Source organism: Triticum urartu, chromosome 1A, assembly GCF_056163025.1.
Source record: "Triticum urartu cultivar PI428250 chromosome 1A, HENAU_Tu73, whole genome shotgun sequence".
Classification (NCBI taxonomy): Eukaryota; Viridiplantae; Streptophyta; class Magnoliopsida; order Poales; family Poaceae; genus Triticum; species Triticum urartu.
In genome coordinates this window covers 483129779-483142620 of record NC_141873.1, presented here as the reverse complement: position 1 = coordinate 483142620, position 12842 = coordinate 483129779, and the positions used below count along the sequence as shown (strand labels likewise).

Sequence of the window (12842 nt, the reverse complement as noted above, 5' to 3'; positions counted from 1 at the left end):
GATCTTCACTGACACCTTCCAAATTGTGCTTCACATTGCAATCTTAACTTCAAGGAAGACCTTGAGCAAGTTGGGCTGGCCTTTATGCCCGTGATGTAGTCATGTGTGGGAGTTTTTCTCCTCTTTCTATTTTCTCCTGTGAATAGTTCTTGTACTATTTTGTTTTCCCCATCTTAGTGAAACACGCTCTGGCCTTTCTGGTAAATAACGTCAAGGACGAAGAATGTGCTCTTTTCTTGTTGTTTAATTATCACACACTCTCGCCACAAATTGTTGAACTCGAAAAGCGAAAATGATTGCAATATCAAGTTATCGTATTTAATGAAACCACAGAGTCATTTGCGGGCAGGCGCATTTTTAAATAAACAGAATCGGGGTAATTATTTTCCATACAACTTCTAAAGTTTCGTCCGCAACGTAAATAGAGATCTATTAATCATTTGGTATAGTACAATCCGCTACTTTGATACTTCCTCTATCCGAAAATACTTGTCCTAAAAATGGATAAAATAGATGTATCTATAACCAAAATAAGTCTAAATACAATCATTCCTAAGATAAATATTTTCGAATGAAGGAAGTAGGTTTCAACTTTGTTGAACAGGATCATCGTGCGATCATACCGCCTACCATAAGAAGCTTGCTCGCAGCTAAAAAGTACTGAGTTCTACCAATCTTTTTACAAACAATATATCTACACCATCAAAATTCCGACAAATCTCATTGACCGCACTATCAGATTCCAAAATTATCGGGAGCAGGGATCATTGCAACGTCAAACCCAGCCCTTCTCGACAAACTTCTAGTTCACCATAATAAGTACATACCTAGTCTCTGCATAATTAGGATGCACACAGCCAACACAAAGCACACACACAAACGATCACATCAGCAAATAGCAAAATCACACAAGACCAAAACTATGCCAAGACGGATGGAGAAAAGAAAAACGAAGCAATGAAAACAAACTATTGAACCCCTTGGCTGAGCCGTTTGCGAGCAACAACATCTGATCCGATCAACAATTTTTATGTTCGAATAGGCATTCACGCTAGGTGCTCATTTGATCAACAAATTCTTGCAAAATTAGCTTTCCTATTCACTTATACACAATGCACTCCTAGGTCCTAACACGTTACTGAAGTTGAACTAGGAGCACAACATTCGTTTCTTCCGACAACATGCATGTATAGGTCATTGCAATGATCCATAAAGAAGAAAACTCAAACAAATAACAGCTCTTATTCTTGCAATAACCTCGCTGCGAGCACTTGCTTCTGTCTGGATCAGACAAAATTTTCCATGATTAGAGCGAGATTGTTGAACGACGAGACCGGAGATGATCGATGATGCATTGGGAAAATGGCCAATAAGAGTAGCTAGAATTTGATCACCCATGTTTGGCCGGCAACATCGTGACGGCGCCCATGAACTCCTCGTCGGCGACGAGCCTCTCCATCGCGTCAGGCGCGATGCACACCTCCAGCGATATGCTCCCTCCCCGCTCTGGCCCCTGGTACACCGTCGCCTTCCCGTCCATCTTGCCCTCGCGGCCGCTACGCACGGCGGCCGGCTTCCCCCACCCAAAGTCGTTCCCAAACATGTCAAACCACGGCGAGCTCCCGGTGATCAGCGCCGCGCCTCCGGACATAAGGCTCCCAAAGTACCGGAACTGCGGCTCCCTGGCCCAGCTCTCCAGCCACTCCCTCATGGCCTCCTCGTCGAACGACGCGATGGCGCGGTTCAGCTGCCACGCCGTCCAGCCCAGCCCCTTGCCCAGTACCTCGCCGACCGTGCAGCTCGCCTTCGCGGGCACTAGCGCGTTGCCCTTGTATCCCGGCGGTATGCCGCTCACGCGCCCTCTGCATCCGACGGCCAGGGTGTAGGACGTCTCCTGCCCCGGCGGGAGGCGCCGCGCTCGGGACACCGCCCGCCATAGGTGCGCGAGCAGGGCCTGAAGGGAGGAGATGGTGGCGGTGGCCGTGCCGGCCATCTCGTCGTTCGCCCTCGCCTTGAGCTCCCTGACGTTCGCGGCTGAGAAGGTGAAGAAACACTCTTGCATAATCGGGGGATCGAACCTCCGGACGACGTGTTGCAGCTTGCTGAAAGGCAGGGGGATCGGCACGGGGCTGGCATCAGTGAACCACCTCCGGTGCACCCGCGCGGAGATCTCGCCTAGGTCGCTGGTTGGTCTTCCTCCCCGGTTGATCTCCGACCAAGCGTTCAAGAACTCCCAAAAGACGAAGCCGTCGCCGACGGAGTGGTTCAGCGACACGCCGATGAAGATGCCGTCGGCGAGCTCGGTGACCTGCGCCGATAGCACGGGGAGCGAATCGACGGCCGCGTCTGCGCCAAGCACCCCGTTCAACGGGAACAAGGCCCGGACTATCGACGACGGGGTGTACACCGAGCCGGCGATGTCCACGACGGCGACGCCGGGCGCCGTCGCGTGGACGAGCTCGGCGCCCTCCCCGGTGCAGCGCAGCCTGACGTTGACGGTCCCGTCGCCCCGCTCCTCGACGGCGAGACGGCCGGCCAAGTGGTAGTACCTGCCCAGGGCGCGCGCCAGGGACGACGCGAGGGTGCCGACGAAGCGGTCGCCGCCGGCGGGAGGCGCGGGCAGGAGGAGGCCCTTCTGGATGTAGTCGACGCTGATCAAGCGGAGGTCCCACGGCGTGAGGTGGATGTCCTCCGGCGGCGGCGCGTCGCCGATCGACGGCCGGACCAGTCGCCGGGACACGGTCCGGACGGCGCCAGCGGCGCCTCCTGCTTCTTCCATGTCCATGCTCGTTCACTGGATCTGCTGAATTGCTGATGCGACACCCGATGGACCATCCAACATGCTTTCTGGTCCTGTAGTTATATGTATGTACTCCCTCAGTAAGTTTCGCGGACAAAAAAAATCCCTCTGAAATTATATTTCTTTACAGAGGAAGTACTTTTTTTTAAGTCCAGTCGTATGCAAATACTCGAATCACAAAGCTAGAAATAGTGACGTGCCATCCATGTGGACCGCTCTCTCGGCATCTCCAACGCGGATCATCGAATTTTCACCCGCGAATGTTCCACCGACAATCCGCAGATCATCCAACCATGTTTCTCAAATTTGCTAAAAGTGTCCAGATAGTCCGGTCCAAATATTTGAGAATATTTTGATGTCCACGTTGGAGATGCCCCATCCCCCAGGCCCCCCGCCTCCTTGGGCATATAACTGGAAGAGTCGTAACACAATGATCATCCATTTGCCGCATCACTATCGACATGCCTATTTGGCTTTGCTACTCCTTTTGCTCCATCTGCAAATTCATCTTTAAAGGTCAAATTTTTCAGTATCATTGTAAACTAAATGATACTACTGTGAACATATTCATTCGCTATCGACAAGTTTTCACAGCGGGATAAAATTGTCCATCCGTTGATCACCAACCAGCGACTTTCACTAAGTGGGATAAAATTATTCATCTTGTGGACAAATTTTCTAGTAATACTTCTGTTAAATGGGGTAAAATCTAGTACGACTTTCACTAAGTGGGATAATCCAGGATCACCTGATAGAACACTAAATGCGCATACTCCTTCACTGGATCTGCGGATGGACATTTCATGGACATCCAACATGCTTTCTTGTCATATGTAGTCGTACGCAATACTCGAAATTCATCAATAGGTCTAGAGTACGGTTGTAATTGAATTCAACCTGACATATTGCCTCCGTTTCCAAATCGAATCGCCTAGAAAATCAAGCACATGATGTTAGAATTAATGTTGTCCTGTAGTCATATGCAGTCAGTTCAGAGCTGCATCCGTGTAGTCGACATGACGAGGCTTACTAAATCAGGAGAAACATGTTGATGGGTACAGGACACGATTGTAGAAATAGGATTGCTGTACTGAAACTTGCTAGCTGTGGTTGTAGGCTGTAGCTAAGGGCATCTCCAGCCGTTGGGCCTCCCAGGACGCCTAAATAGAGCGGCTTGGGGGCGTGCCGGCGCTAGTTCGGCCCCTGGGGGCGATCTAGCGCCCAGTCACGCCCCCACGCGCCGGCCCCAGGATGCAGTAAATTTAAACTTGGTCGTTCCCGCTCACAAAAGACGCCGCAAATCCGGCGATCGGACGTAGTCTGGCGTTACAAAAAACAGAGTTCGCGTGCGCAATGATTCACTTGGCGGGGTCGGCTCCAGGCGTTGGCGGAGTCGGCGTGCGCGGGCTCGGCGGTGTCGGAGCTGCTTCGGTGTTGGGCTGTGTCGGCGCGGCTTCGGCACTGCTGGGCGGCGACGTAGAGGCGTCGTTTGGGCTTGGCGTTCGGGTGGTCGTGGGCGTCGTGGGCGTCGTCGGCGTCGTCGGCGTTGCCGTCGGCAGCTCGTTCAGGATGAGGCCGCGCTGCATCAGGTACCACGCCTTGAGCTTCTCGTCGTTGCTCTGGAGCATGTCCGCCCCGCCCATCAGAAAAGCCATGTCGGTGTTCCTCTTCTTCGCGGCGACGTTCGTCCGGAGCAGGTCGAGTTTAATGGCGTTGTTCTTCATCAGCGACGACCACCGCGCCTCGGTCTTCTCTTCGCGCAGGACGGCCCGGGCCTGCGCGTCGGCGAGGCAATGCTCGATGGACTCCTGCACTCGCGCGGTTGCCGCGTCGGCGTTTTTCCCCTTCTTCGCCAACTTGTGACCGTCCGGCCGCCCCTCTGACGCGCCCGGAGTCGGCGCGTCCGGCTTGTATGTCTCCTTGGCCTTGTCGAGGGCACGTCGGACTTCCGCCCACTTCTCGCACTTGTCAATGCGCTTGTAGACGTAGAGGTGCTTGAAGTCGGTGTCTTGGTTGTCGCCCCGATACATGGCGAACATACGCAGCAGCTGATCCTCAACGCTGGCGCCGCTCTCCGGGCGAGCCGCGACCTCCTCGACGATTCCATGCCATTTGTTGCACGCCAACTAGACACGGCCCCAATGGTTCGCCATCGCCTTGGAGCCGCGCTGCATGTAGACGCCTTTGAAGTAGGGGTCGACGAGCTTCCGTTCGTCGAACTCGGCCTTGATGCGGTCCCAGTATGTCTCCAAGCTCTGGTTCGCGCCGGTGGTCGGGTCGAGGCAGACGACTTTCCATGCTTCGGCGAGGCATTCCTCCTCCTTGGACGTCCACTTGATGCGCGATTCGCCTGACCTGGCCGCCTGCTTCTTCTTCTTCTGGCGCCCCTTCGTCGGAACAGGAGCCGGCTCATCCTCCTCCTCCTCCTCCTCCTCGGGTTCCTGCGCGTCCTCGCCGTAGACGTAGCCGAGCTCTGCCTCCATGTCGCCGCTGAGATCCACTACCTCGTCCTGGGTGGCGAACCCGGGAGAGGCGGCGGCCGCGGTCGATCCTGTCGCGATGATGTCGTCCATGTCGGCTCCCGTGTCGTCGGCGTCGCCGAGGTGCGAGAAGGGCAGAGGTCCACGGTAGAGATGGGGCGTCGGTGTGGACGCGTAGGAGGCGGGCAGCGAGTAGTTGTATGGAGGGTACTGCACGCCGACGAAGGCGGGCGAGGGCGTGCGCGTAGCGGGTTGACCATGAGGGAAGGTCACGTTTGGGTTGAACCCACCGTGCGCGTCGCCGTCGGCGTAGCCGGGCGACGATGAACCCCATGGAGATCCGGCGCCTTGCTGTCCCCAGGGCGCGTACTGGGCGTGGCTGACGACGGGTGGATTCATCCCCGCCTAGTCGACCGATGAGGAAGACGCCGCCAAGTGCGCCGCGTTGTCGCGGGCCTTCTTGGCGATGGCCCTGTTCCGCCAGTCGGCGGTGACTGCTTCGCGCCGCTGAACTTCCACCCTCCACTCGGTGTTTGACAGGCCCGGCGGCTTCGATGGCGGCGCCCTCGGCTTCCTCTGCTTCGGCTGGACTACGGCGCCAGTCGCGTTTGCCGCCGCGCGCGGCATGGCGTACTTCTTCGGCGGCATGGCAGCGACTGGAAGGCGAGCGGGAGGGGGTTTGGCAGGAGAAAGGGGGAGAATGGCGGGAGGAAGGCGAGCGAGCGGGAGAGATGCGAGGGAAAAGCGTCAACAAACGGCGGGAAAAGGCCCTCGGGTCGCCTCCAGGGCGGGCCCACGCGCCTTTTTCGCTTGCGCCGGCTCCCCAAGCACCCCCCAGGGCGCCGGATTCGGCCTGGGTCCGCCGGCACCAGTTTTGGCCCGAGCCGACGAAAAACGGCCTTCTGGGGGCGCGACTGGGGCCTTTTTTTGGCGCCGACGCGGCAAAATCGCCTGGGGAGGCCCTGTTGGGGGCGCGGCTGGAGATGCCCTAACCCATCGGTTAATTTGTAGCAAATGTTGTCAAGAAAGTATTGTATGCTATCTTGAGCTTGTGGAGAGGAGCAAAATCCAAATTCACGAGGTCGAATTGCAAGCATGTGACACGATGTAAGCCATCAAGTTCATTAGGGCGCCTTCGATGCGAACCCTCAACATGTCCCATCCGTTTGGATCGCGCGGTCTAGACGCGTTTTGCCGTGCAATGTGGTATTGTACTTGTCCACTCAACGGTTCAGACGCCATTTTTCACATAAATCGGAAGCAAAACCATGATGGGGCTTTGTGGGCGTCCAAATCTTTTATGCCATCCATTATCCATAGAGGATACACACAACATGTAATATTTTGTCTATTACATCTTTTAAATGTGTGTGGCTAGGTCTGACTCGACTGAGATTTAATCAATTCTAGGTCAAATTATATAGTATATAAGAAGAAAAAAGAAAAGCTAAAAAGAAAATTTTGCTCGGATCTTCACGCAAGAGCAAACGAATATAGCATCGACTGAGACATAACCAAGTCTCAGTCGACTGAGACTTAGCAAACCTATTTTAAAATAGACAATGTGCGACAACACCTTAGGAAGATAGAGTCATAGAGCGATTTGGTCAATAGTAGATGAGGAGGTTGATTTGATAGGGCATCTCCAACGGTTTCCCAATAGGGCACTACTAGGCGCCGGTTGGCTGACCCGTTTTTGCTCCGGTCGACCGGCCCGATTGCCGCGCAACCGTTGATTTGGAGCGAGCATGACCATTTGATTTCTTGTCACGCGCCGTTTTTCTAGCTTAAGTTCGTGGAAAAAAAACTCTGCGCTGAGACGTTGTGCACATCTCGCCCATCATGCCGCACCCAACTCCGGCGGTAGCAATAACAGCTAGCGGCCACAGCCACTAGCCGCATCTCGCCCATCTCCCCATGTTCCTCGTCGCTGGCCGGCACACCTGCGTCGCCCCGTCTCTCGACCGGCCGGCCAAGTCGCAGTTGCATCTAAGCCGGTTGTAGCAAATTCGTCGCTCCTGGCCTGCTCGTCCCAGCCTTAATCGGAGCACTACCACGGACCTTCAAAGATTCCTGTGTCGTTGGTTGCAGCACTAGGTCACACCGGTTCCAACATTTATCAACGCAACGTCCGCCCCGCCGCAACACTACTGTGGGTCGTTGCAGCTCTAGGGGACATCGCTTCCAGTAAATCATCTTGCTGGTTCCGGCATTATTGCCGCGCCCCCGCCCCCGTTAAAGCACCACCACATGCCTGTTGTAGCTCATAGAAACGTTGGTTCCAGCAAATCAAGGAGCTGTCTCCAGTATTGCCGTCGTGCTACCGCACCCCATTGCAACACCGCTGCAAATAGTTGTAGCTCTGAGGAACAATGGTTCCCGCAGCTAGTTGTAGCAAAAAACGCAGTGTTGTTCTAATATTGGTCGTGTCTTGGTATTCTTTCTAGCACTGTCGACTCATGGTTCCAGCAAATCGCATCACTAGTTCCAGCAAAACACACTGGTGATTGTAGCATCAGGCAGTCGCGTGCTCGTGCACGGGTGCCGGTCATAGCAGCGCCGTGGCCGTTGCAGTAGAAAAACAAAAACCCCATCCTGGATGTCGTCGTAGTAGAAGCAACAACCCTATCATGGGCGTCTCCCCGGCTGCACAAACACCTCAACATTAGGAGCACATAGTCCCATCTTCGGCGTCCAACTGCACCACTTTGATGCCGGGAGCAGAGGAGGAAGAAAAAGGCAAGGAGAGAATCAGAGCACGAGGGCGAGTAGCGGATTTGATTCAGGGTGTGATGTTCGACTTGACGGCGCAAAGGCTAAAGCAGCGGGGGAGAGAGAGAGGAAGGTGGGAGATACGGTCGCGTGTTGAAGACGAGGGGAGGGATGGGGATTGATATGTCTCTGTCGTATCTACTTTTCCAAACACTTTTGCTCTTATTTTGGACTCTAATTTGCATGATTTGAATGAAACTAACCCGGACTAATGCTGTTTTCAGCAGAATTGCCATGGTGTTGTTTTTGTGCAGAAATCAAAGTTCTCCAAATGAGCTGAAACTTTTTGGAGATTTTTATGGAATTAATAAGAAATATTGGAGCAAAGAACCACCGGAGAGGGGCACCAGGGTGCACACACAACACCTGGGCGCCCCCTGGGGCGCGCCCTGGTGTTGTGTGGGCCCCTGGTGGCCCATATTACCCTAATTCCAATCGCATAAATTCACTTTCGTGGAGAAGAAATAAGAGAGGAAGAACTATCGTGTTTCACAAGACGGAGCCGCCGCCACCTCCTGTTCTTCTTCGGGAGCTCAGATCTGGAGTCCGTTTGGTGCTCCGGAGAGGGGAATCGTCGATCTTCATCATCACCAACCTCTCTTCATCACCAATTCCATGATGCTCCTCATCGGGAGTGAGTAATTTCTTCATAGGCTCGCTGGTCGGTGTAGGGGTTGGATGAGATTGATCATGTAATCGAGTTAGTTTTGTTAGGGCTTGATCCCTAGTATCCACTATGTTCTGAGATTGATGTTTGATACATCCATTTTGCATCATGTTTTCTTACTGTTATTTATGATGTTTTTATGCATAATAATGCTTTTGGAGTAATTCTAATGACTTTTCTCTCATAATTTGCAAGGCACACACCAAGAGGGAGAATTCCGGCAGCTGGAAATCCGGACCTGAAAAAGCTACGTCAGGCTACCTATACTGCACAACTCCAAACAAGCTGAAACTTCACGGAGAATTTTGATGGAATATTTGATGAATATTGGAGAAAATAAGTACCAGAGGAGGCCCACCAGGTGGGCACAACCCACTTGGGCGCGCCAGGGAGCCCAGGCGCACCCTGGTGGGCTGTGCTCACCCAGGCCCACCTCCGGTGCCCATCTTCTGGTATATAAGTCTGACCTAGAAAAAATAAAGAGAGGACTTTAGGGACGGAGCGTCGCCGTCTCGAGGAGAAACTTGGGCAGGAGCACTTTTGCCCTCCGGCGGAGCGATTCCGCCGGGGGAACTTCCCTCTCGGAGGGGGAAATCATCGTCATCATCATCACCAACAACTCTCCCATCTTGGGGAGGGCTATCTCATCAACATATTCAACAGCACCATCTCATCTCAAATCTAGTTCATCTCTTGTGTTCAATCTTGTTACCGGAACTATAAATTGGTGTTTGTGGGTGACTAGTAGTGTTGATTACACCATGCAATTGTTTACCATATGGTTTATTTGGTGGAAGATTATATGTTCAGATCCAATATGCTATTTAATACCCCTATGATCTTGAGCATGATTATCATTTGTGAGTAGTTACTTTTGTTCTTGAGGTCACGGGAGAAATCATGTTGCAAGTAATCATGTGAACTTGATGTGTGTTCGATATTTTGATAGTATGTATGTTGTGATTCCCTTAGTGGTGTCATGTAAACGTCGACTACATGACACTTCACCATATTTGGGCCTAAGGGAATGCATTGTGGAGTAGTAATTAGATGATGGGTTGCGAGAGTGACAAAAGCTTAAACCCCAGTTTATGCACTATTCCGTAAGGGACCGATTGGATCCAAAAGTTTAATGCTATGGTTAGAATTTATTCTTAATACTTTTCCCGTAGTTGCGGATGCTTGCAGGAGGGTTAATCATAAGTGGGAGGTTTGTTCAAGTAAGAACATCACCTAAGCACCGATCTACCACATATCAAATTATCAAAGTAGCAAACACAAATCGAACCAACATGATGAAAGTGACTAGATGAAATTCCCATGTACCCTCAAGAAGGCTTTGCTTACTATAAGAGACTGTTTTGGCCTGTCCTTTGCCTCAAAAGGATTGGGCTACCTTGCTGCACTTTTTTTACTACTATCATTACTTGCTCGTTACAAAATATCTTGCTATCAAACTACTCTGTTACTTACAATTTCAGCACTTGCAGATATTACCTTGTTAAAAACCACTTGTCATTTCCTTCTGCTCCTCGTTGGGTTCGACACTCTTACTTTTCGAAAAGAGCTACAATTGATCCCCTATACTTGTTTTTGATGATGATTGTTTTGAAGCCTTTGAAACACTTAAGAAAGCCTTAATTTCTAGGCCTCTTACAAACCTTTTGCAAAAGGATGTCCTTTTTGTTTTTGATGATGATTGTTTGGAAGCCTTTGAAACACTTAAGAAAGCATTACTTTCTGCACCTATTGTTCAACCACCTGATTGGAACTTGCCTTTTGAAATTATGTGTGATGCTAGTGATTATGCTGTTAGTGTTGTTCTAGGAAAAAGAGTTGATAAGAAACTAAATGTTATTCATTATATATGCTAGTAAAACTCTAGACAGTGCTCAAAATAATTATGCTACTACTGAAAAAGAATTTCTAGCAATGGTGTTTGCTTGTGATAAATTTAGATCTTACATTGTTGACTCTAAAGTTATCGTTTACACCGACCATGCTACTATTAAATACCTGATGGAAAAGAAAGATGCTAAACCTAGACTTATTCGATGGGTTCTCTTGCTATAAGAATTTGATTTGCATATTACTGATAGAAAAGGAGCTGAGAACCCCGTAGCTGATAACTTGTCTAGGCTTGAAAATGTGCTTGATAACCCACTACCTATTGATGATAGTTTTCCTGATGAGCAGTTAGCTGCAATAAATGTTGCTCATAATACTCCTTGGTATGCTGACTATGCTAATTACATTGTTGCTAAATATTTACCACGTAGCTTTACATACCAACAAAAAATTCTTCTATGATTTAAGACACTATTTTTAGGATGACCCACATCTTTATAAAGAAGAAGTAGATGGTATTATTAAACATTTTGTACCCGAGCATGAACAGGGACAAATCCTTCAGAAATGTCACTCCGAAGCTTATGGAGGGCATCATGCTGGAGATAGAACTGCTCACAAGGTGTTGCAATCCGGATTTTATTGGCCTGCTCTCTTCAAGGATGCCCGTAAGTTCGTCTTATCTTGTAATGAATGCCAAAGAATAGGTAATATCGGTAAGCGTCAAGAAATGCCTATGAATTATTCACTTGTTGTTGAACCATTTGATGTTTGGGTATTTGATTACATGGGACCTTTTCCTTCCTCTAATGGGTATACACATATTTTGGTTGCTGTTGATTATGTTACTAAATGGGTAGAAGCTATTCGAACCAGTAGTGCTGATCACAATACCTCTATTAAAATGCTTAAGGAAGTTATTTTCCCAAGGTTTGGAGTCCCTAGATATTTAATGATTGCTGGTGGTTCACACTTTATTCATGGTGCTTTTCGTAAAATGCTTGCCAAGTATGATGTTAACCATAGAATTGCATCACCTCATCATCCTCAGTCTAGTGGTCAACTTGAGCTTAGTAATAGAGAAATAAAATTAATTTTGCAAAAGACTATCAATAGGTCCAGGAAGAATTGGTCTAAGAAATTAGGTGTTGCACTTTGGGCTTATAGAATAGCATATAAAAATCCTATGGGCATGTCTCCTTATAAAATGGTTTATGGAAAAGCTTGTCATTTGCCTCTTGAATTAGAACATAAAGCATATTGGGCAATCAAGAAACTCAACTATGATTTAAAATTTGCCGGTGAAAAGAGGTTATTTGACATTAGCTCATTAGATGAATGGAGAACCCAAGCTTATGAAAATGCCAAGTTGTTTAAAGAAATAGTTAAAAGATGGCATGATAAAAGAATCCAAAAGCGTTAGTTTAAAGTTGGAGAATATGTTCTTCTGTACAACTCTCGTTTCAGGTTCTTTGCAGGAATACTCCTCTCAAAATGGGAAGGACCCTATGTTGTCGAGGAGGTTTATCGGTCTGGAGCTATCAAAATAAATAATGTCGAAGGTACTAACCCGGAGGTTGTTAATGGGCAACGAATAAAACATTATATCTCAGGACGCCCATTAGTGTTGAAAGCAATATTATCCAAACTTTGACACCGGAAGAACACATAAAAGAGTCCTTCCGGAACACTCCAGAATCGTGAAAATAAGGAGGTACGTGATACGGTAAGTAAACGGACTCCGAAAAATCCACAAAAATATTTTTTGTTAGTTTTGGAATATTTAGAAAATTAGGGAAATAATAAACTACCGGGAAAGTGACCCTGGTGGGCACAAGACACCAGGGCGCGCCTGGCAAGCAAGGCGCGCCCAGGTGGGTTGTGCCCACCTGGGGCACCTTCCGGACTCCGTTTTTATTCCGTTTGCTTGTTTCCCAAGATAAAAAAAATCTTTATATACCCCCCGAACCTATTGACCACCGTATCACGGAGAAATCTTCTGTTTTCTTTTCTTGCCGTTTTCCTGCTGAAAATATGTCATCCCAAGACTCTGAGGGTGAGAGCTATGTTGATGATTTCATCGCAAACCCCAAGTCTTATGGGGGTGTGGAGCATTATGGCTGGACTTCGAAGGAAGATGAAGACTATTATCCCTGGGAGAAGGAGGAGTCGAGCTCAGACAAAGATGAAGCCCCGTTGCCTCAACCTGGGGACATGCATGTGAAATTCAAGAAGTCTAGCCTCCCCATTAAAGCAAAGAGGCCTAAGGTTCAGT

General features: G+C 49.5%; 1 protein-coding gene across 1 annotated transcript; it reads right to left on the bottom strand.

Moving 5' to 3' along the window:
• Positions 1-609: 609 nt before the first annotated feature.
• On the bottom strand, positions 610-2890 carry LOC147991819 (putative acetyltransferase At3g50280). Its single transcript, XM_087539262.1, has one exon. It carries the CDS (start codon positions 2783-2785, stop codon positions 1391-1393), a length of 1395 nt encoding a protein of 464 aa, XP_087395388.1. The 5' UTR covers positions 2786-2890; the 3' UTR covers positions 610-1390.
• Positions 2891-12842: the final 9952 nt, after the last annotated feature.

What these genes read in the sequence shown, in the direction of transcription:
- LOC147991819 (XM_087539262.1), bottom strand. Translation starts at nt 2,785, where the DNA reads ATGGACATGGAAGAAGCAGGAGGCGCCGCTGGCGCCGTCCGGACCGTG.